We start from the raw sequence: 25295 nt of genomic DNA on the forward strand, positions 1-25295 counted from the left end.
TTGATGTACAAAATAACACTTTTTATTGTCAAATAAAAACTAAAAGTATCGGTATTAAAATATGTAAAGAAGAAAGTAAACTTAAAGTTGTCTATATGGTCAAAATTAGACATGATCTAATGAATGCAGTAGGGATATTTCCCTTTCGTTGTTAGATATTGCACCCCCGTGGCCCGCGTAGAGTCGCTGAAGTAACCCATTCGGCCACAGCTTCCCGTGTTGTTCCCTGATCCACAAGCCGCGCAGTCATCCACGTCCAATCCGCAACTATTGCTCAGAAAATGGCACTTTGTTGACAAAATACTTTCGGTGAATAAATACACCGCTCTGAAGTGATCGCAGTAAAATCCGAAGAGGAAATCTACATTTGGCAGGAAAAAGAGGCAATTGTAATTTCTGTAATTATAGACACGGCCAACTTTGATCTCTCGCGCTACAGCGGCCGTCTCATTCGTTGACGTTTCTGTGTTAACCTATGAGCAAAAGATGTGTATGACGTCAGCGCCCCTAGCGGATTATTATTTTTAGTATAGTTTTTACATTGAAGACAATATAACCACCGAGCGTGGCGCTGACCTCCTACACATTATAGTACAGTTTATAGGGGGCAAATCCTTGCTCGCGGAATTTCGACGAATGTGTTGGCCGCTGTAGCGCGAACAGCGCGTGATCAAAGTTGGCCGTGCTATAGAGTAGTATAGACTCTCCAATAAGACCGATCCCGCAATTAACCTGGACGTGCAAATTTCTCTTATTATAGTGCTTGCCGCTTGAGGTTAAAATGGTGCCAGAAATAAATGTTGATTTTCAAATGGGTAAAAACCAAAGAGGTAGAATAAATAGAGATCCAAATCCGCCTTCCAGGACCTACCATTTCGCGGGATATTATTTTTTGAGTTGGAGAGTTAGGCCTAGTAAATTAACATGATCAAATCGTGTTAGCGCCATCTATCGTGTTATTGGAAAACTAAACCTTAATATAGTGTGTAAAAGTGTCTGCTTATATAGAAACAGATGGCGCCAACATGATTGGATAAAGTTGAAAATCAAATAAAACGTGTCCCGCGAATCCCAGATTTGTTTGCATCTCTAGTTCATATTCTACCTTATTGGCCAAAACGGCGAGCGTTGAAGCTTAAATGGAATGCCTAAGCCTTGGCGTCTAATGGACGCTTCAATAAAAGATACTCGGTTTTTACTCCCGTCTCCAAATTCATCTGGGAAGGAGCTATTTCCGGTCGGTCGGTTAAACGGTTAGAATGGCTAGCCAAAAAGTCATATTTAAGCCCATTGGTGACGCGTTTTTGCCCTCATGAGAATTTTACGTCAGATAAGAAACCCGACGGCTCACGTGTATAAGGAACATATAAATGTTAATTTTCGATAATATATTTTAAGGTAAAATATATGATGTTATTAAAAGTAAGTATAAGAAGATAATATTTTTATTATTATCATCCTCTTATGGTATAAATAAATAAAATTATATGTAATATTTTTATAATACCGGGCAATTTTAAAGCTTCTCATGGAGGCAGAGTTAATTTATTTCGTATAAAATTATCTTTTGGAAAAAGATGAAAACTCATTCCTTTAGAACTAAACATATTACTTTTGCAGTACGGTATGCAACAAGTGTTTCCTTTTAACCAGGTAACTTTTTGTCATCTTAAGGCTTAGCAAAAAACCGATTTATGTTCGAGAAAGTTTCCAGCTTTCTAATATTTCAACAAGCACTATATAAATAATAACTTATGAGTCCTGGCTGTCGAAATATTACAATTTCTGGGAAGATGTTTTTTTTAAGCGCCTATTACTCATAATCATGGATCAAGAATCTAAGGGGACTCGCTGTTCCCGAAATTTTGACACGGTAGGCGTGGCTTAAATTAGAAGGCTTACCGAGGTACACCAGCCACTTGGAAGCGCCTCAAGAATTCTGTTCAATTATCATTACGATAATCTTAGATGAGGCTTAGGCGACAGTACGTGCGAAAATTTACTTTTAGTTCATTAAATTTGAGATTTGAAATGAATTGGATTCCAGTAAATTTGATTAAAAAAAACTCGGCCATTCGTGGCTTACTGGTTATATTTGCTTAACACAATGGTTAATTACTATTACTTAATCTTTAATAAATAATAGGTCTAAAACTTACTAAGCCTAATCATTTAGCCGACAACAACGGCGCCATTTTGTCAAAATTGAACCTGAACGCTCCAGATTCTCTACCGACATAACTCCAAAAAAAAAAAATACTTTGATTTGATTTGAACTACGCAGGAAATCGACTTCAGCGACTCCAACTTTGTCCACATTGAACTAAAATTAGCCGTGATTTTCCTATTCCCAGTATTAACGCGTGCTTTTTAAAGCCTGAACAGTGAATCCCTTTAAATTCTTGGTTCAATCGTTTTGAATTGCGCGCCTAAAGAAAAATTCATTATGACGGACGCTAGTTTTTTTTTTAAAGAACAAATGGTGTTAGCATCAGGCCTTAGACACCACCTGGCGGGCTTTAGTTGTCACCAGCGCGTCTCCAATCTTTGGTAAGTACAAACGTTTTTACGCACGTAAAGAAAAATACAATATGACCATGTTATGACGACCTAGTGGAAAATAAGATTTAGGCCTAACGGAGATTTTTCGCGTCTACGCTAACTCGCTCGCCTTTAAGCCTAGTTCCCACTTAGCGGAAAAAAAAAACAATTTTCGCGCTGAAAATTGACGCTCGCGAATAAAATTTGCGATTTTTTCAAATTCGCCGCTAAAGTCGCGTCTTCGCGGTATCTAGCGAATGTTCTATTTTTTGACGTCCACACCTTGGCGATAAAAAGCTTCAGCCAATCAGAAAACGCATTCCCTCGATTAGTGGCGGACTGGCCATAGAGTGAACCTGCCCGATGGCAGGTGGGCCCCATGGAACGTTCATGAAGTGGGCCCAATGTGGGCCCCATTAAACATGATAGGGTTATAGTTGTTAAGGCTGGGGCCCTTTGTCTCCTGGCAGTCAATAATATTAGACCCAGTCCGCCACTGCCTTCGATCTATTCCGCTCCCGTCCGTCACTTATTAAGCCTAGGTCTTTAGAAAAGCGGCTCAGCCAACTTGACCAAGATACTGAAGTAAAGGTAATTATCTCACGAATAGAATCGTTTATTTATTGAAATTATCAACAGGAACATCCATTTGGTTCATTTCGAACTGATGTTTTATGTTAGGCCTAAAACATTACTAAAAACCCGCGCGAGTTGTTCTCAGCGTATTTAAATTTTCGCGCTAAAGTGAGAACCGCTTCCCCAGCGACCGAAAAAAACGCGTCTTTTTTCGTTGCGCGAAAATTTTATTCGTCTCGAAAATTCGCCAAGTGGGAACTAGCCTTCACAGAGTTTTTTTCCCCATTTTAAAAATGAAAATCAACAAAAAAAACTAAAGTAAATTTATAAAGTGAATAAGTTGACCTTGGATAAATAATAGTGTTACACTATTATTTATCCAAGAGTTGACTATGTTTGGCTTGAGTATATTTGCTTCTTTGATTAGCCAATTTAATTTGGTAACACGACCACTTTTATGGAAGCGTCTATAGTGATATTTTTGCTTACGACATCCGGCTTGATTGACGCCGCCATTGGGGTAATAGTCCACGTGTCCGATCGGCTTCTTGATGCCGACGCTGCCGGAGGCCATGTTGAATCCGTGGCTAGTGTGTATTACGTCAACGTAATCTGCATCAGTTTCTCTCAAGTGAATGTCATTACCGTAATCGATGAATAGAGTGGCGGCCGGATCCAAAGCTTTACAGATGATTGAAATTAGACTTAAATACCAGAAGTATATAGTACATATCTTAAAAGAAAAGTAGCCATCTACCCACACTGCTAATCAGTGGTGGTGCAAGGAAAATATTTGGTGGGGTAGGCGTAGTAATAATAAATTATGGGCTAAACGGAGGCGTAGTAATGATAAATTATGGGCTAATACGGAGGCGTAGTAATGATAAATAATGGGCTAATACGGAGTTGTAGTAATGATAAATTATGGGCTAATACGGAGTTGTAGTAATGATAAATTATGGGAAATACGGAGGCCTTGCAAGGATAAATTACGAGTTATACGGAAGCCTTGCAAGGATAAATTACGAGTTATACGGAAGCCTTGCAAGGATAAATTACGAGTTATACGGAAGCCTTGCAAGGATAAATTACGAGTTATACGGAAGCCTTGCAAGGATAAATTACGAGTTATACGGAAGCCTTGCAAGGATAAATTACGAGTTATACGGAAGCCTTGCAAGGATAAATTACGAGTTATACGGAAGCCTTGCAAGGATAAATTACGAGTTATACGGAAGCCTTGCAAGGATAAATTACTAGTTATACGGAAGCCTTGCAAGGATAAATTACGAGTTATACGGAAGCCTTGCAAGGATAAACTACGAGTTATACGGAAGCCTTGCAAGGATAAATTACGAGTTATACGGAAGCCTTGCAAGGATAAATTACGAGTTATACGGAAGCCTTGGAAGGATAAGTTACGAGTTATACGGAAGCCTTGGAAGGATAAATTACGAGTTATACGGAAGCCTTGGAAGGATAAATTACGAGTTATACGGAAGCCTTGGAAGGATAAAGTATGAGCTACACAGAGTTATAGTAATGAGTAATGGGTGATACCGAGGTATAGTAATGAGTGATAACGAAGCATATTTATAAGTGATACAGAGGCATACTTATGTTAACAAACGTTTATGATACCGAGGTTTAATATTGAGGTATCATAAACTTATGATGTTACAAATAGTTTAAGTAAATACGTAGTTGTACTTAATAAAACGTAGTGACTTACCGGTAATCCTGGCAATGGTAACTCCGCGTTGCTGTTTCAAATATCGACCAATAAATCCGCTTATTTGGGCGCCGAGACTGAAGCCAATTACGTGGATTTTTTTAGGCGAAGTTCCTCTGCTCATTAAATGCGTAATCAAGACTGCCGTTTGTCTGGCAATTAGCTCGCAGTTGACAGCAGCGGTGAGGTAATTACGCACGTGGGCACCCGCCCTCCAGTCCACCATCACCACGTTGACGTCTTCCGACTGAAGAAGGGAATTATGGTAATTATGGCCGACGAGATAGGGCGTAAAATTCAGGGCCTATTTTAGTCGGCATTAGATACTTCCATCTAGGAGCAACAAACACAGCATCCTACACAAGGAGAACGCAACCCGTCAAAAATCGTGCATTTTCTTGTGTACATTTTACATTGGTTAAATGCTTTAGCGCCTGCTGCCGTCGGAAGGGGAAAATTCGGACTTTGTCTCCCCCCCCCACCCGTAAAGCCTTCAGCGTAAAGGCTCGTCCAATGAAATTTGTACGCAACACTGCCTTAGCGTGTTAAAAGGCTAGCTGCGTTCTCCTTGTGTTTGTTGCTCCTAGCTTCCATAAAATCCCCATCAAAGTCAAATATATAGTTTGTGCTTACAACTAGTTTTTTGATATACGGCCAAAGTAGTCGTCAAAGTTATAACAGAATTGTTTGGCCTGGGAGCAAGACCGTCGGGGATGATTTTATTTAAAAGACTGCAGTATTTGGAGAGGTTCGAAAATTTACTACTACCTAAAAATGTTCAGTTTGGAAGGACTTCATTTATGGTAGCGGAAAAATTGTTTTTGAAAAAAATTTCTGCAAAAGCGACAGAATTACCAATCTTAATTTTCGTTAAAAATCCGTAAATAAGGCATTGATAAAAAATAGCACAAATTACAGTGGTGGCCCACCCTTCTGGCTGGCCCGGGTGGTGGGTCTTTTGTTAAAAGTGTATCTTTTATAAATTTTTACTTCTAGTAGTAACCGAGGGGTCGAACATTCGTCTAGCTGTATCTCGTACATTTTGAAAATCTTGAAATTTAGTCGAAAAATAGAGTGTTGAATTGGGCAGAGTGTTCCATGAGTATTTTGAACACTTGTCAAATCCCAAATATTTATTTAAAATATTAAAATAAAAAAATTGTAAAATATGGTTTAAAATAAATTCCGAAGTCTCAAAATTTGCAAAAAAAAACCATGGGAAATCAGCTCCAAAACCTCACTTTCGTATTATCTGTTTTGAAATAACCTTGAGATTCAAAATGCCGTACACAATATTCGTAAATGCGAGCGTAAATGTCAGAGTCGTCACTAATAACGGTTCTCTTCGGGTCTGGTAATATTGTTTTAGCCCTCAATACGTATATTATTAGAAGTACCCGTCGAATCCTTCTTACCAATCTGAGCAAAGCGTTTTTCAGGCTGACAAACTTCTTAATTGAGCCACTCTCGGCATATCCGTGGACGATGACCTTGACTTTGTTTCCCGGACGGTAGAAGCTGCTACGAACGACGGTGTCCGGTTGCTGGTAGAGGAGGAATTGGGGCAAATTGGGATTTCGCTTGGTGTACAGCATAAATCGAGTTTGTACTTGTTCCGGGGTGTCCGGTAACACCGCCACGTGATTGAAAGTCGCGTTACGATAGAAGCAGCCCACGTATTCGTAGCACACCGAATTCTCTCTCGTCGCGAATAGCTTCCGTCCAAGTACCGCTAGTTTGACCAGCTTGGCCGTGTTTAGAAACAATGTTTGACCAGTGGTTACGAGGCATAAAAACGTTAGAACCATCGCCACTAAATTATTAAGGAATTAACGTTACATAATTAAACGGAGCTAAGGGTAAATTGGAACAATAGCCCCGCCACTCCCTATCCTTCCCTTTCCCGACCCCCCTTACAGTACTTTTTAAGGAGATTCCAATGGTGCAAAAATTATTCCCCGCAAAGCATTATTAAAAGAGGTACGGTTACTTAAACCATTAGTTTCCCCTTAATAAGTACGTTGGTAAGGTGTAACTAAAAAGTGGAAACTGTTTGGCGGGGCTATTGTTCCAAATGGCCCGGATGGAGTTACTAAAGGACAGATACAAAATTGAAATAATAATAATTAATAATAAAGTATATTATTATTTGAATGCTGTATCTGTTGTTTAGTAACTAAACAATTATATTAATTCAAACCATAGCAATTATATTTTCATTTTATGGTTATATAATTAAGTTACGAGAATCCTTAGTATGATTTTAATAAATACTAACCGTTCATAATGGTACGAAAAGTGTCTAACCGTCGCGTTAGAAAATATAGGGTAAAATGAACTCTACGAAAACATTTTTGCAATGAACGTCAGTAAGTGCCGAAACTGCCGACTTCAGCCTTTTTTGATAAGTGCCTGGTAGCCCTGCTGACTGCAGCGCCTCTAGCTGACTGCAGCGCCTCTAGCCGTCTTACGGTAACAAATATGGCGGCGCTCATTTATTTCTCATGAAATAGGTATAGACTTATACCACGTGATGACTGAAGCATGGCTGAAGACCAAAATAAATCAAATCGTCGTGTCTACGGTAATACAATGTCCATGGGTCTACATTTCCAAAAAAAATATATAAAAAAATAACAAATTTATAATCTAGCTAATCTAGTCTATGATACTTCACATCTGTGATGTTTGAATTAATAAATGGATAATTCTGAATTTTAGTTAGTAATAATAATTTATTTCTTTATAATAAAAAAATCATATTTTTTAAATCTGGTTCGTTTTGCCTTCAAGGGGGGGGGGGGGGGTAATATTTAATTCCTAAAATTTCAGGGGTTCCACGGATTTTAATTTAATAAAGGTTGAAAACCCTTGCGCTACGTCATATATAAGGTACAGTCCCGGACAAAAGTTTCTGGACACTTTGTTTTTAAAATGTTTCAAAAACCGTTCACAGTAGAAAGTCGATTAATACCTTTTTGGAAAGTTTAAAGAACGGAGAAACTTTCTGCTGCTTTAAATTTTTAAATATTGTATAAGTATTCGACCGAGCCCTAATAAACCGAAACCTCGCCTTTTCAACCAATATTAATTCGTGACACTCTTGCACGTGACAAACACCGATCGACGCCCGGAAGTGTTTCCTTTCCGAAACTGGATCCGGTTTCAAAATCGGACTAGTGATTCCGATAATATTGAGGAAAATCCAAAACCGAAAATCGAGCTTATTAAGCCTAATCGAAATTCTTTCAAATTTAAGTCAGTTTTAGTTGGCAGCGAGGAATTGGCCGACGCCCCGGTATACGTCTATTTTAAGTTGTTGACGGTGTTGTATGATATTTCTTGGTAGTTTTTTCGGTAATTTAGGTTATTAATATCATATCTTATAGCTTAGTCAGTGTTTTACGTTTCCCAGTTTCCTCTAGCATTTCCTCGCAAATGCCATCAGAGGGACTAATCCAAAAATATCGACCTGATTATGCAGTTTACCGGTACGCCGCGAGCGAACTTTGGCGCTGTGTGAAACTTCCAGGCAACGATGGCACATTGGTTTGGTGCGGAATCTCCTAAGTTTTGATTGAGACCAAGGCCTATTGAAAATTTCATGAACGCTTTCATAATGAAAACTGGTGCTTACTTTGGCGAATTAATGACAATTTATGTAATCAGACTGTAAAAATTGTAAAATCGACTATTATAAACAATCGCTTCGTTTCTGGAGCACATGTTTTCAAATTGGAGATCCAAAACACGTTTTCACTCTTATTTATCACCATCAACGTAACCTGGTAGTAATTTTTCCAATAAAGACTCTAAAGACCGATAAATAGATATTCACTATACAGTGAAACAATCAATTGGAAGAGTGATAAAATAAAATACGCGAATGCAGTCCATAGGTGGTTCTTAATCAATTGGTAGTCCTTAGATGTTTGATTTCAATGCGTGTATTTGCAATTGGTCGCTTGCTCGTAGCGTCATAACAAAGTCCTGCCTTGAATCGGCCTCCTTGACATTATTTTAACGTCATATTTCAAATCTTATGAAGAAAATGTCCCAGAATGCCTGGTCTTAATAGACGCGTCTCCTGCAGAAGACTTCTTTAGATATTGAGCTCCAACTCAATTTAAATCAAACTCCGAAACTTAAAATTGTTAGTGAGCACTTACAAGGAAACGACCAGAAGTGATTTTCACCGATTTTATTTGAATTCGGGGGATAAGTACACCTTTATGTAACGTGAAATTTCCCAAAAGGAAAAGTTTCGACGGGCTTTAGTTTTGCCATAGCAACCAAAATTGTTTTTGATTATTTAAAATCTACTTTTTCCTATGGGAATTAACATGGAGAAATCGCCGATATTTAGGCCCCTTTGAAAAAAAATTAAATATTAAAAAAAAAAATTATGTAAATTCAGGTTAATTTGGGCAAATTTTGTCAATTTACTTGCTTTTACCTAATTTACACATTTTACTAATATTTATCGAAATGTACATGCATATTCCCATTTTTACCCAATTTAAATAATGTAATCCAAATTTACACGCATTTACCCAAATTTACCCAAATTTCTCTGAATTTACCCAATTTACAATTATTTTAATATAATTTTATTTTTTAATATTTGAAATTTTTCAAACCATTGAATCTGCGATCAAATCATTTTTGGTTGCTATGTCAAAACTAAACCCCATCGAAACTTTTCCTTTTGGGAAATTTGAACAAAATCGGTGATGAGCAGTTGAGGTTCAAAACACCAACACTTGGACTAGGTGGCTGGATGAGGTGTATAGTGTCGGTGTTATTTATTTACTCCTGTATGCTTGATTGTCTCCATACTGACGTTTTTGTTGGGATGGCTAGAAAATTACTTAAGTTAGCGCAAAGAGCGGGTAGTACGTTTTTCAGGGTCAAGCGTTTTCTTGGAGTACTGTGGACAAGGGAGGCCCACGGGGCTCAGTCCTGGGACCTATTTAATGGCTTTCTAGTGGGGTGGCAGAGTGGTTAGCACTTTCGACTCACAGCAAGAGGAGCCGGGTTCGATCCCAACTTGCGGCACTGCAGGTGACAGCTCGGAAAAACTCCTTCCGCGTAGAGTTTGCAAGTTCTCTCCCCACTGGTTTAAGGGGTTATAAAATAAAGGGGTAAAAATAAAGGCGTTATAAAGGTGTTTAAGGGTGTTATAATGGTTTAAAAGGGGTGTGAAAATGGTGTATAGCCTCTTGTTAAGGAAACAAATGGTATTAAAAGCACCTTTTAGGAAGGTATAGTTACTCTTTTTATACTGTTAAAAACACCCTTTTGAAGATCGAAGTGACACCCATAAATAATTAAATTACACCATTTATGTTCTAATTAACACCTTTAAAGATCTGAATTAACACTTCTCGGGATCGAAATTAACACCGATTTGCCAAAGTGTTAATACGCCTTTTTAAGAGTTAAATCACACCTTTAATAGTGTAAATAAGCCCTTTTGTTACAGTAAAATCACACGTTTAAAAGTGTTAATACGCCTTTTTAAGAGTTAAATAGCACCTTTTAAGGTGTTAATAAACCCTTTTGTTAGAGTTAAATAACACCTTTGAAAGTGTTACTACGCCCTTTATAAGAGTTAAATAGCATCTTTTAAGGTGTTAATAGGCCCTTTTGTTAGAGTTTAATAACACCTTTAAAAGTGTTATTACGCCCTTTATAAGGGTTAAATAGCATCTTTTAAGGTGTTAATAGGCCCTTTTGTTAGAGTTTAATAACACCTTTAAAAGTGTTAATACATCCTTTTTAAGAATTAAATCACACCTTTAAACGTGTTAATACGCCCATTTGTAGAGTTAAATCACACATTTAATACTACACATTTAAGCACATCGTTAACTAGAGATTTTTCATAATTCTTTATTAACTTAAACATGGTGTAATTGTTTACCATTTTACACGGTTAGGTGTAGTTAATCCCAATAAGGGTTTTCCTAGAAAGATAACGTTTCTGTCAAAAATGGATTAAATGACAATCAAAAATCGAATAATTGCACAAATAACTAGTCTTATAATGTGCATTTTCATTAACGCTTACCGTGCCAAAATGTTTAATTACGTGTTTAAAATAAATGTATTTTAATTTATATATATATTTTGTAAATATTAGTGAATAATTATCTGTTTTTAAATGTTATTGGAATTTCAATTTAACTTATTGTTTAATTTGCTTATTGGTTTAAGCAAGAAGTGTTAAAATTTCTATAAAATGCGAATTAAAGAAGAAATAATGACCAATAAATATCATGTTTTTGATTGATAGTGACACCTATTATCACGTTAGTGTCAATTTTTTAGTTATTGCTAGAAAATCTACAACGCCTGGGCCAATGAAATGGTCCACAACCCCAAATTTGCCCATTGCGCAAAGCGTATCAACATCCGTGAATTATATACAACAGAGCTGGTCCGAGATGGTCAGCCATTACGCCTCAAGTATAATATCTTCATCGAGGGTGATTAGTTAAATAAAATACAAATAAAATATTTTTTCCTGCTTAAGCTATCAATAAGTTTTTTATACATATTTTATCTCTCCGTCATTCGGTTTTTTAACCGATTTTATCTCTCCGTCATTCGGTTTTTTAACCGATTTTATCTATCCGTCATTCGGTTTTTTAACAGATAAGAATACTTTTTTTACACGTTTGGTTTTCGGTATAAAACACCCTGGAATTATTGTTCGTTGTCGCAGTTTTATTTACGTCGTAAGTGTAGCCGGTTCCTTGTTGTGTTAGTGTTACTTTAGTAATACTGAATTTTAAAAACTTTCTCGATTACTTTGCCGTGCTGAAAACTTTCTTCATTGAAAAACCACTTCTTCGAACTAGTTTAATTGAAACCATGTGAAATGAAAAATATATATTAATTTAAAAATTAATATCAATTTGTATTCAACTACACTAGTGTTTTGTATTTTCACTGTTTCTAGTGGTAAAATAGTATTTATTAGAAACACAATTCCTTTAACAATCTTTCAAGGGTGTTTTTCAAACCAACAAAAGGTGTTATTGAACACTTTAATAAGGCATACTAAAACCATTACAATTGTTAGTGAGCTATTAGGTGCAATGTACTTTTTAAAGGTCATTTAAGCCGATTTATAGGTTCATTTATTTATTAAAGGTGTGCTTTTACTCTGTGAGGGGCATATTTTCACCTTTAAAACAGTGATTTTACTCCTTAAATGGGCATATTTAGAAAATCGAAAGGTGTGATTAAAGTCTTACCAGGTGCAACTAAGCTGTTTTAAAGTGTGCATTAACACCATTGAAAGTGTGATTGTACTCTTTAAAAAGGTGTTTTTACACCTCTGTAGGTATTATTTATCTCTTACCAAGTGAAATTTCTCTGTTTTAAAGTGAGCATTTACACCTTTAAAAGGGTGATTTTTTTTTTAAAAGAACCTCATTACACCTCTGTAGGTGCGATTCAACTCTTATCAGGTGCGAATCAACTCTTATCAGGTGCAATTTGTATCTTTTAAAATGCGCATCTACACCTTTTATATTGTGATTGTACACTTTAAAGGTGAGATGTAACTCTCACCAGGCGCAAATTACACCTTTAAGAGTGTAAATTTATTATTTAAAGGTGTTCTATAACTTTTTAAAAGGGTTTTGAACTCCTTCACGGGTTCGATTTTACCTTTTAATACGCGTATTGCCACCTTTGAAGTCATGATTTAATGCTTTAAGGTGCAAAATGACTCTTTAAAGGTGTATATTCTGCGGCCAAAAGGTATACATTGTAATTGTATATTTTTAAAGGTGTAGTTACTGCCGCAAAAGGGTGCAATTGCATACATTTAAAGGTGTAGTTTCTTTTGCAAACAGGAGTATTTTCGTTTAAAAAGGTGTACTTGGTATCCCGAAAGGGAGTACATTAAGTATCTGCAAGGTGTCATATTTGTGGCGAAGAAAAAGGTGTTATGAAGCACCCGTTTTTTTTAGAGTGAAGGTCGCTAGCTGATTATTCCATGCCGGCTGGGGTTAATTTTGGGATTCTTCTGCTCTTCGTGGATGATTCAAAACTTTTTCTTAAAATTAAATCTCTACCAGATTATATAGAGTTGCTTGTGTATATACTCAGAATTGAAAGATTGAAAATTCAACTTTATTTACACAATACCAGAAGTAAATGAACCGAGTTATCAGACTGCTATACTCCCCATGTTGGAGGCGTTTTCATAATGAAGTTACATTTTGACCTCGAATTTGAAATTTTGCCCGCTCAGAGGCCGCAAAAAAAAAGTTTTGGTTTTTATGAAACTATTTTTTTATACCCACAATTTCCATGGGGGATGGAAATAAGCTTTTATTTGACTCGATTTTCTCATCATTTTCATAAGGAAAACGCCCTCCGATTCTGAGCGCTTTTTCGATAACTTCGGCTCATTTACCTCTGACAATACCATGGGGGACGAATGTCCGGTAACTAAATAGGTTTTGTTACGCGATAGAGGGGGTAAGAGGTTCTCTATCAGATTGCTCCAAACTCCAGGCTGGCCTTCATGCAGTAATGCAGTTAATACCTGGGTTAAAATTAAGGCTTATCCTTGAATAACACCAAATGATCTGTGCTCCATCTCGGCACCAAAACCCCAAATTTTAACGAACTTCACCTTAGAATCACCACTGACCCGGCTCTTAAAGTGTTAGTTGCACCAAAAGTGACATAATTACCAAAATTGTGAAAATCCCTGTACTTTCGTATGCTAAAGGTTTAATGAATGCTCGACTCGAGATCGACCACATAAAAGACTATTTATTGTCGCCTTTCTGGATCTTTTTTTAGTCTATGGTACTAAATAGGTAGATGGCGATAGCATCTCCATAGAACGACCAAAATTCAAAAAATACACTAACTTTGACCAGTGCTACTTACAATTGTTAGTTCCTCCGTTACTCACTACGAGGCGTTATTTGTTGGTTTTAACTTCCTTCCCTCCCCAACGCATACTTTCCCTAGAAGGAACTGAATTGGAGGGATTCTGTTAACTTGTAGAAGTTTTTAAACCCGAGATTTTTAATCATAATATTAGGCTTATTATCGACGTTTTCATGAAGAATAAAATAATAACGGTTCTACAAGGCTTGCTTCGGTTTCACATCATTTTTCTAATACGTAGCCTATTTCAATTACTACTGCGTAGAATTTTTCCTGGGTGTTAAATCAACCTGCTTTTAATCCCAGATATATTACAGACAATTAGCCAATGATACGCTTCGCATTTTCTGACGTCACGGGTTCGAAATTAATTTGAGAAGGAAATTCGCTAAAAACTTAACCTCTGGCTTAACCGATTTTGATGAAATTTTCTGCTTGTTTTCTGAAATGTTCGCTCTTTCTAATGCATCATTAATTATCCATAGCTAAAATTTCGTGCAACCGACCTCAATTTTATTTGTTATTATCCATAACCGAAAATAATTTTTGCATATTAAATCGTTTTATAACCGCGAATAATATCCATAAATAAACAGTTAACCGAAATTTTTATGAATAATCTAAATGTTTGCGGTTTATTTATCTGTTCCGCCGAGCTCTACCCTCGACTCATTAAAACTCTGTATAATACTAAAGATAATATATAACTCTGTACCCTAGATTCGAATGCTGAGAGCTTCCCGATTGATGGTTTGGTAAAGAAGCGATTACCCACTTCCAGCACGTGACCTCCGAAACATCGGCCTCCATCGGTCGCTGTCATCTAGGTGTAACAAACACAAGGAGAACGCAGCTAGGCTTTAAACACTCCAACGCAGTGTTGTGTACAAATTTCATTGGATGAGCCTTTACGATGAGCGGTTTCCGGGCGGGGGGGAAGACATTTTCCGACTTTTCCCCTTCCGACGGCAGCAGGCGCTAAAGCGTCTAACCAATGAAAAATTGCATGACAACTTGCGCCTTCATGTAAGACCATAAGTGTACCAAATGGATACATAAATGTGACACTTCCTATTCTTCACATGCAAAACTTTTACTGAGAGCTATTCACAAGACAGACAGCATTACCGGGATTCATCACCGTTTTAAATAAATAAACAATCAATCAGCTAGGTTAATACCCGCGGTACCACCCTATAGGCCCCAAATCATCTAGCGACTTATAATGCCACGCGAGTAAACAGCTCCCTACACTATCTATTACCGTTAACCTTTACAAGTTTTAATGGAAAGGGGAAACTGAAGAACTCAGTAAAATATTCTCCCAAGTGACAAACCTACGGAACGATATTATAGACTTATTCATAGATTTCGAATACTTAAAAAATCGGTCTCCTTTGTCTAGTATTCCGCGAAACCAAAGAATGGTTTCCTCCCTGATACAAAAGTAATTTGTATTTAAAAGGTTTCATAAAGATGCATTAGTTAATCGTTCCATTATTTAGAACACTCTTTTAAAACCTAAAATATTCAAACGAAATCTTAAACCCGAAAAATATTTTTATTAGTACATTTTCGCTATGAGATACAATACTGGCATTTTAAAAGACACGGAATTATTTTCATTTGGCCTGGGGCAAACAGTAAGGTTGGTCGTCTTTCGTCTTTAAGTACAGGGATCCTCTTCCCGGGAAGTTGAGACTATGATATCCCAGCACTCCGCAAACCTGCGCCGCGCAGTCGACTGGACATTTACCTTCTTTGAAGGAGGTCAGACCTCCGGCGCAAGGGTACGCCTTGAAGACGCACTCGTTCTCCAGGGACTCGATAAAGAGCTCCACGGATCTCCTGTGGCTGCAGGCTATCGACCCTGTGGGATTAAGTGGTTGGAGGGAAATAACAAAAAGAAAATTAAAATCTTCTTTTAATATTCGCCTTAAACGATCCACGAATTTCATAATTTTTCGAATAATTGCTGGCGATTGATTTTTAGGATGAAAAGTCCATAGGTTACTCCGTTGCTACTACCATAAGTAACATAATAGCAATAAGTATGTCAATTAGGAAAAATTATCACCGTGACTCTCGACGTTGTCGTTTAAACTTCTAGAGTGTTCTGCTTAAACTCTCTATTACTTCTATTACGTAACATCCCTTGAACACGGTTTCATTAGGAAAATACAGAAATCCATACTTCTACTTGGCAGTGGCGTAGCAAGAAATTCGACAACGGGGGGTCGAAGTATGTGAATGTTAAGAGGGGGGTCGAGAAGGGGGTGGGAATTTAGTACAGTCAAAGGTAGGCCCAAGGGGGATCTGGACCAGGAAACCACCCCCCCTTGTCTACGCCACTGCTACTTGGAATGCTTATCCTGGTGTATCGCGTACGTTAAGATCACTCTGACGGCTTTGGCCCCACCTACGAGAGAACAAATCCGCTCTGCGCACGCTCCCCTCTCACGTAATTGTTTGTTAAGTTATCATAGTGACGTCAATAAAAACCGACAACCACATCGAGACGAAAATCTGCCGAGATAAGCATTCCACCCAGAGGTATGGAATACTGCCGAACAGATTTTCAGAGCTATTATGCCTTTCGCACTTTCGACTCGCAGTAAGAGAAGCCGGGTTCAATCCCAGCTTGTGGCACTGGGTGAAAGCACGGAACAGCTCCTTCCGCGTTGAGTTTGCAAGTTCTCTCCCCACTGGTTTAACAGTAATAGTGAGTGTAGGGAGTTGTTGACTCGCGTGGCATGAAGGGCTTTCCACCACCCTCCTTCGCATCGTAACCCGGTCACCTGAATTAATGTCTTTAAAAGTTGCTTAATGACTTGGGCCTAGGGTGGTGCCAAGGGTATTAGCTTAGCTGATTATTATTATTATTATTGTTACTTCCAAGGACGATAACATGCTACTCAGTTCTAGTGCAAGTCCATGTCGGAGCTCAACTAGAATGTTAGTGTCGAAAAAAGAATCGAGCAGGAAATTAGCAATAACAAAGTGTTATCAGAAATACATGAACCAAAATTATCAGCGAGCATATTTTTGTCGGACGGCAATTTCCCCGTGCGAAAGGGGAGGGTTAACAAGCGAGGCCTTGTTAATTTTCCGCCTCCCGCGAACACAGGGAAAATTTCGAATGCACCACGGGTAACTAGACCGCCATCTAGTGAGGCTAAGATAAATTATTTAATCGAAGAAGATCGTGAGAAACGTGGTCTGTAAACCTAGGCTTAGCCGTGTTTTGTTTTTGATAGAGGTCAGTGGAAGGCGGTAGCTGCAGCAGCTGTTCAATATGGAAAAAGTAGATGAATTAAAAACCTTTTCAACTAATCTTACCAGATCATTTATGTATGAAAGAACAGAGAAATAATTAGTTTTATTCGAATCAGAAAATATACCAATTACTTAATGGAGCTACTTTAGATATATGAAACCCAGATAAAAATATTTAAGCCTGCAGTAGCAAAGAATATGGGAAGACCAAAGAAACAGAAGGCTACGGAAGAAGAAGAAACTGAAATTAACCACAAGAAAAGAACTAGTAGAAATAAGCTATTTATATTTCAAATAAAGCAAGTACAATTATTTTAACAAAATAATACAAATACTTATTGTTTATAATTCTTAACGTAGTCAAGTTAGACTAGTTTTTATTAACTGGGCTTCATTAATTAATAACAATTAACTGATTACGATGATATTTGTTTGAGCTATTCTTTCCCTGGACGTTTCTTCTAATAGTGACAGCCTTTCTTCCACAGACACATGATGCACTTGTAATTTTTCCCCAGTAACATATTTTATTTATTTATTTGTTTTTCGAGAAAGTTTCGCTCGGCCGTCGCCAGGTAGCGTATTCAAACCTTCGCCGCGGACGTGGGGAGGTTCTCTTTTCAAGGAGGGGAAGTTGACACGTGGCCACTAAGGTGGGGGAAAACGGGGAACTTGCCTCCCGTGTTAGAGGAATAGGACGCTGATAATTTCGGTTCATGTATTTCTGGTGTTATCCTTATTGTTATCATGTTACTTATGTTACTACCAAGAATCTACTTAGGGAGAGAGACTATGTTGAGACAATCCACGGGCACTATGATCTAATATACCCCAAAATTCGTCTTTCTCAGGGGCGTTCTACTCCACTCTCTTACTTTTAGAAGTTAACGACGCTTGCTAAAGTAGTGATTTTTCTACTCTAGCTTGTTACGTAAGAGAAAAAATTTAAATTTCGTTACCTAAGTTTAAACATAGACAAATGAAAGATTCTCCAGAACAGCTGTCCTCTGCAAAACGCGTCTTCTCAACGTAACTCTCGACTTCTAGCGCCACCTTTTGAACAAGAGTTGCTAACGCATAAATATGTCGATTTGGGTACAGCTTACGTCACAAACGTTTTAAAGAATTTTTAACAAACCGGATATTGTAACCAATTCCGTTTCCTCCCCTACGCCATCACCAGGTGGACTCGTGGAGAGTTACGTCGAGGAGACGACCATTTTAATACGTGGAAAGGTACGGGTTAGCGGCCTTGGCCCTTTGGATAATGGTTTGAAAAGGTCGTTATACTTGAGCTACGACGTTTTTAAACTAAGGTAACGATTTCTACCTTTTATTGATTTTTATTTTATTAAAAATTCTCTACTTCCTTTACCATCAGTCTCTTTTGGAAGGAAGCTAAACAAACATTAAAACAGGGAAGCGGAGCGTTAAAAATAGCCAGATACCACCATGGACATTAAATGTCTTGGTTTTCTGCGAATTCACTTCAGTTCAGAGTCAAAGGAAGTCGATGTAGACCAACCGTTACGTAACGTTTAAATAAAAATTAGTTAAAGACCGAGAACAGAGCGAATTTCCAATATAATCCCGTACACAATAGAGTAGTAGCACTCCTTAGTTTTTTCCATGGCAGCCATTGCGGGCGCGAATTTTATATGAATAGGAAAAAGCATGGGTGACGTCGTGTGACGTAGCACTGCCATATTACTCTATATTTTGACGAGTGACAAATTGATTGATAACTATGATATTGGCAGTTTTGCTAACTTATCACTTATTTGGGGAAAATGAAAAGAAAACTTTATTGATTTTAGTCTTTAAAATGGATTCCTCCAACAAAGACTGCTAGCGCTCGTATTTAACCCTTGGCTCTGCCATTTTGTTTTGTTTTCATTGACGAGAACAATAGAACAATTTACAGCGTGGCCAGATTTTTTAAGCAATAAGGAGAAAAGTATTAACACAGGGCGCGTGAAAATTCGAAGAATTCTCACTTCTCAGAATTTTGACGGTCCTTCTCACAGGACCTGACGTAATCTCTTCTCATGAGTTCTTAAGAGAAGAACTCTTTAGAATTTTGACGCGCCCATGGGCGACTCAATTCATTTATCAGTCTCGGTAATCAGGAATACATACCTCTACTTGGAATGCTTATCGCGGCAGATTTTCGTCTCGATGTGGCTGAAGGTTTTTTGACGTCACTATGTGAACTTAACAAACAACAACGTGAGAGGGGAGCGAGCGCAAAAAGGATTTTTTCTCTCATAGGCGGGGCCAAAGCCGCCAAAGTGATCTTACCTTGGACGAATAATTACTGGACCCGAAACCAAATGGCGCGCTTGGTGCTTTTACGGCAGCGCCGCTTGTAGCGCCGTAGTGTCAAGTATTGGAAAGATTTCTATTCAAATACTAAACACGTGCCCAATATTAGGCCAAGCGTTCTTAGCTCGTCACTGTCGTCAAAGCTTACACCTTTATTTCCATTTTGACTAGGCATTTTAAACTTATAATCTATTTACACCTTCACACAAACTATATATGCAAAAACATTAAAGCGAACTTCCTATTTAAATTAATTAAATCATTACCCTTTAATTTTTATTCCAATACCATTATTACTAAATAATCTTAAAGGGGCTGGAAAGTGGGGTTTTGAAAAACGTCATCCGTGACGTCATTAACGAAATTTGGCGCGTAGAACTACTTTTTCTCAAGTTCGCGAAGACGTAAACAGGCACCGCTGTGTTGAGATTTTTGTATGACGAAATCCAGCGTGGTCTTGGTTAGTGTTATAGCTGAGCTCGTAGGAAGTTTTCAAATTTCATTAATCTTTATTGAGATTTAGTTTAGTTAACAACAAATGTTTAACGAAAAATTCATTTGAGTGATAAGGTCTTTTGGTAGTAGTGTGTTCGTAATTTTTTAAATTATTATTTACGAGTTTCATCGAATTTTGTAAAAAAACGCTAGATGAATCGAAGCCAATTTCTTAGGGCCTTGGTTTCACTGGAGCATTTTGATAAACCTTAGTACTACAGAACAGTTTTTTGCCTTTTCCCACTTATCTAATTCGCCAACAAGAGATATTTTCGTATCATCACGTTTCCGTTTTTTATTTGAATTAAACTCGTTCATTAACATCATTATAATTAAATAAATATTAAAATACTAGAACCAAAACCACGTCCACGAAGGCCCGAATATCTTAGTACGCGTATGAATACCTGCAGAAGAAAATAGGGGGAAGTACGCTTCTAGTCAGCTTTGGAAAGGCGTCACTTTTCACGAATTTTCGCGCCAAAACGGTTTGGCGGGAAATCGCGGATGAATACATCGTTTAAAAAATCAATTTTTCTTAAATAGAACAATTGTAACATAATGTCCTTCTCATTCTCTGCTAATTGAGCTAAGGCGTATTTGCTTTCGTCGTTTATAGCCGAGTTGAATCAAAACAAAAGTGGAACTACTTTTTCAGTTTGGTTTATTATGCGTAAAAAGGCATTTTCGTGGGTCACACGACGACTTCTATGGCTCAAAGCTACAGATACGTACTTCCCCTATTTTCTTCTGATACCTGTCACTATAGTCTCTCTCGGGTCGCTCCTCACTATTTTCAAAACATCTCCGTCAGAGACAAATTCCTCAAGCGGGGAAAAAAGGAAATAAAGCAGGGTCCGGATTTTTTTGGAGATACCACGTCACTAGACGATTTCAAAACCCCACTTTCCAGTCCCTTTAAGCCTATTAAAATTCCAAAAGCCTCACTTCTATTAAAAACAGTAGAGTAGACGACGGAATGCGGGTCATCTGACATTTTTACGCACGAGTTTTGTATTTGGTAGAAATATTTAGCGATTATCTCAGTAGGAGCGCTGACGGGCGATGCAAATTGTAGAACCGGGGATTTGGCTTAGGTTTCGAGTCTAGTAATTATTCGTCCAAGATGGTACCATACGTGATACGACAGGATAAGCATTCCAAGTAGAGGTATGGATTCCTGTGGTAAAGGAATACCCTTGAGAATACTCACAGAAATAACAACCAGGTTGATCTCGGCCGCCATTGGGGTAAAAATCGACGTGTCCAATCGGTTTCACGATGCCAAAATCAAACATGAGGATGTTTTTGCCGGCGCTGGTGTGGACGACGTCCACGAAAGTGGCGTCGTTTGGTGACAAGTGCACTTTGCCGTCCTTGTCCTCGAAGCTGGGGCCGGCCGGATCCAGGCCGGTGATGCGGCCCAAGGAACGGCCGAATTTGACTCGCAAGTTCTTTCCGACCAGTCCCATCAAATGGGCGCCCAGACTGTAGCCCACGGCGTGCACGTTTTCGATCACTAAGCCTCGGCTTTCTCGCAGTAGAGCGAGAATGTGGGTCAATTGCCGGGCTACCACTTCGGAGTTGACCATGGCTTGACCGTAGTAGGGAAGAACGGCTCCTTTACCCCAGTCTACCAATATAACGTTGCAATCGTGCTGGAAGGTACGAGTACTTTGATTAAATTATATGATTTTATTATCTTAAGCTAGCCAGTTTGCCAGTATAGCAACTGTACCCAATTTCATTGACGGCGTATTACGTCATCTTGTTTCTTTTCCGAGGTCTATGAATATCACGACTTGACGGCTTGGCCTAGTTTTCCACGCTGCTTTGTTTAGGTAGGGACCGTTTAAGTTGGGTTAAGTTTAGGTTGAGCTTAAGTTGGGTTAAGTTTAGGTTGGGCTTAGGCTAAGTTTATGTTTGGTCTAGCGCTGTGTTAAGATTAGGGTTGGCTAAAGTTGGACCAAGTTTAGGTTGGGCTTAGACTAAGTTTGGGTTTGGTCTAGCGCTGTGTTAAGATTAGTTTGGGCTTAAGTTGGGTTAAGTTTAGGTTGGGCTTAGGCCAAGTTCGGCTTTGGTTTAGCGCTGTGTTAAGATTAGGTTGGGCTTAGGCTAAGTTTGGTTTTGGTCTAGCGCTGTGTTAAGATTAGGTTGGGCTTAGGTTATGTTTGGTCTTTGCCTCGTCGTCATAGTGACCATCACGTGCCTTGCTGAGATGTAGGACTAGGGACATAAAATAAAGGTGACACAGGGTGTTTCAAAAGGTTATGCAAAATTTTAAGGAGTTGTAGGGAGTGAGTTGAGAAGTATGACTGTTTTTCCCCCATTTTCCTACGATGAGTTAAAAGAGCGCCAGAGAGCTTCAAAGTGTGGCCTACTAGCCCCTGGAAGTCGGCTGCAACAAGCAGTGGTAAAAGTCCGTGAGACGGGGATGTGCCGGTTCGGGTACCTTTCCTGATAGAGACGTTGAGTAGCTAAAGCATTGCCATCCGCTAGTCTATACACGAAGTGAACCCCATTGCTGCAGTTTGAAAATGATGATAAATCTCGGTCCATCACGACTTTAAATAATGTTTAAGTGTACTTTTCTACGCTGTACATATATATATATATATATATATATATATATAGATAGATAGATAGATAGATAGATAGATAGATAGATAGATAGATAGATAGATAGATAGATAGATATGTGGTTACTTCTCTCCTAAGAGATATCTCTCGTATCAGTAATTATTTGGTCTAACTGGCACACTTACGGAAGATAATTACAAATCAAATAATATCATACTTGGGCTAAGAACAAATTCTTCATTTTCTGCATCCAATCTTTATTGGAGTCTTCGTTAAAACCGTGGCTGATAATGAACAGAGGTTTATCCGGTTGGTAGAAGGCGGTGGTCAAGCTGTTCTTATCCAAATAGCTCAGTTCGACAGGCTCTTTTGTATTATGTCGGCTAAAAAGTAGGAATCTATTTTGCATATATTCCGGAGACTCAGGGTCCAAATCGATGAAGCTGAAAGGGCCTTCTTTCTTGGGAAAACATCCGATTTCCTGGAAACAAATAGTCTCTTGAGCGTGCATGGCGTAACTGCTACTCGGAGATTCCCCGCGTGCGATCTTTCCGGAATCCAAAGCGATGGCGATGGCTTCTCCCATATCTTCGAAATTGCCATTCGTTTCATTTCCAGAAATTCCTTGGAGGCAGAATAAAGCTAGATATGGTGGGAAAGAATACCCGCTTACTAAAGTTAATTAACGCGTTAAAATGGAGGAATATTTATAAAAGCATTCAAGAATTTTAATAATTAACTCTGTAATCTATCGGTGTTTTGGTAAACAATGATATAATTCTAAAACTACATTAAATATAAAGCCAGATCTTGTTATAAGTAATTACAAAAGTATATAGTATATATCGTAGAGTGAAGTATACCATATTCCTTATAATTCTAAATACGTTTTGGGATAAAAAATAGCCCGCAGGAAAATAATAATCAGCTAGGCTAAGAAATAGCCAAGGCACCACCTTAGGCCCAAGTCATCTAGCTATTTATAATGCATTTAAACAGGTGGCCGGGTTATAATGCGTAGGGTGGATGGTGGTGGCCAGCCTTTCATGTCACCCGAACCAACAGCTCCCTACACTCACTTTTACCGTTAACCTCTACAAGTTTTTATGGAAAAGGGAAACCGAAGAACCCGAGGAAAACACCTTTAACCAGTGAGAAGAGAACTTGCAAACTCTGCAAGTTTTCACCCAGTGCCACAAGCTGGAATTGAGCCCGGCTCCTCTTGCTGCGAGGCGAAAGTGCTAACCACGCCGCCACCCCACCAAATACATTGTTTTTGAAATAAATAATCTCTACGCCGTGCAAGTTTTATATTTTACATCTGTTACATCACAACAGACGCTAGTGGTTATTGGCGCTAGTTACGTTAAAATCAACTCGTAGCGAGTGTTAGGCGGAGTAATACCAAATGTTAAGAGGTGGATACTTCACTCTTAAAATGTATATTACATAATTCTGGTAGTTAAGAAAAGACAATATTTAAGTATGATTAAAGATTTTGTAAAAAATATGAATTTACCCAATAGCAGTCCTAATATCAAGCACCGCATTTTTGTTCTACTTTCGTAAGCAAGTTTGTGTCTAAAGGAATGTTACGTTTGGAGGACGAACACCTGAATGGTAGTGTTACAAAAGGTATTTGCTTTTTACTTTAAACGTCCCAGATGTTTTATTTCATGATGACGATAGCGGCTCCTTATCTTGTTTTAATCCTTTAATTGCTATTGGATCGAGGCAAACGATGTTTATTATACCTAGGATTATTATATATTCCTTTACAAGTCGAATTATGTTATCAACATAATTTATTACGTATTAACGGTAATTATCGGATTAAATAATAATTTACCGCTTCGAATATAAACCGTTTAATTCCTCTGATAAGTGACTTCTTCGTAAATGCTACCGATTGGGGTTGGTGGCGATCGTACCCGAATATTTCGAAAGTTTTGATGATCGTGTGATCGAAATTTCGAACCCGATATCTAACTCATGACCTTTAATAAGTTATTAATTAAACGCGATACTTGCACCGAAGTTCCTTCTTCTTATCAGAGTACTTTACGTGTGATTGAAACCAGGTGTATTCAATGTTTTGTTCCGCATAGAACGCGCCATATTATCAGCTCAACGCCATTGAACTAGTGACTTCATTTTCGGGTTTCATTATATTTTTATTTATTTTATTTTTATTATTTTATTATACTATTTTTTACTATATTATTTTATTACACTATTATTTTACTAAATTACTTTATTACACTATTATTTTACTATATTACTTTATTATACTACTATTTTATTTTACTACTATTTTATTATACTATTATTTAATATACTACTATTTTATTTCTATTTTATTATATTATTATTTTAATATAATACTATTTTATTATATTATTATTTTAATATAATACTATTTTATTATACTATTATTTATTGCACTACTATTATTATTTTACTACTATTTTATTATACTATTATTTATTCTTATTAAAATATACACAGGTGTCTTCAATTTTATATTTTTATATTACTTATTGCACTACTATTTTATTTTAATACTATTTTCTTATACTATTATTTAATGTACTACTATTTTATTACTATTTTATTATACTATTATTTAATGTACTACTATTTTATTACTATTTATTATATTATTATTTTAATATACTATTATTTTTAGTGTTGTAAGTCGGAAATTTTTCAGTGGAAAATTTCCCGCTCGAAAAATTTTCCGGAAAATGACCGAGGCCTTTTTTCCGGAAATTTTCCGTATTACTTCCGAAAAAAATAAAAAAAGTTTTCATTCCATGATTAGTCTAATACATTGTTTGCATAT

General features: G+C 37.6%; 2 protein-coding genes across 3 annotated transcripts; both read right to left on the bottom strand.

Moving 5' to 3' along the window:
- On the bottom strand, positions 1-7229 carry LOC149926953 (pancreatic triacylglycerol lipase-like). 2 transcript variants are annotated; one of them, XM_090158230.1, is made up of 5 exons: positions 7128-7229; positions 6265-6662; positions 4850-5096; positions 3607-3798; positions 1-361 (listed from the first exon to the last, which is right to left on the bottom strand). In XM_090158230.1, the coding sequence occupies exons 1-5, from the start codon at positions 7132-7134 to the stop codon at positions 117-119; spliced, it is 1089 nt and encodes a 362-aa protein (XP_090014356.1). In that variant the 5' UTR covers positions 7135-7229; the 3' UTR covers positions 1-116. The 2 variants fall into 2 exon arrangements, with proteins under 2 accessions (XP_090014356.1, XP_090014357.1); XM_090158231.1 differs by lacking the exon at positions 3607-3798.
- An 8087-nt stretch (positions 7230-15316) lies between these two features.
- Positions 15317-24081, bottom strand: LOC149926954 (pancreatic lipase-related protein 2-like). The gene is made up of 4 exons (XM_090158451.1): positions 23970-24081; positions 22668-23092; positions 21084-21528; positions 15317-15644 (listed from the first exon to the last, which is right to left on the bottom strand). Exons 1-4 carry the CDS (start codon positions 23998-24000, stop codon positions 15397-15399), a joined length of 1149 nt encoding a protein of 382 aa, XP_090014577.1. The 5' UTR covers positions 24001-24081; the 3' UTR covers positions 15317-15396.
- Between the last annotated feature and the right edge of the window lie 1214 nt (positions 24082-25295).

This window comes from Leiobunum rupestre, chromosome 9 (genome assembly GCF_980474605.1).
Source record: "Leiobunum rupestre chromosome 9, qqLeiRupe1.1.hap1, whole genome shotgun sequence".
Classification (NCBI taxonomy): Eukaryota; Metazoa; Arthropoda; class Arachnida; order Opiliones; family Sclerosomatidae; genus Leiobunum; species Leiobunum rupestre.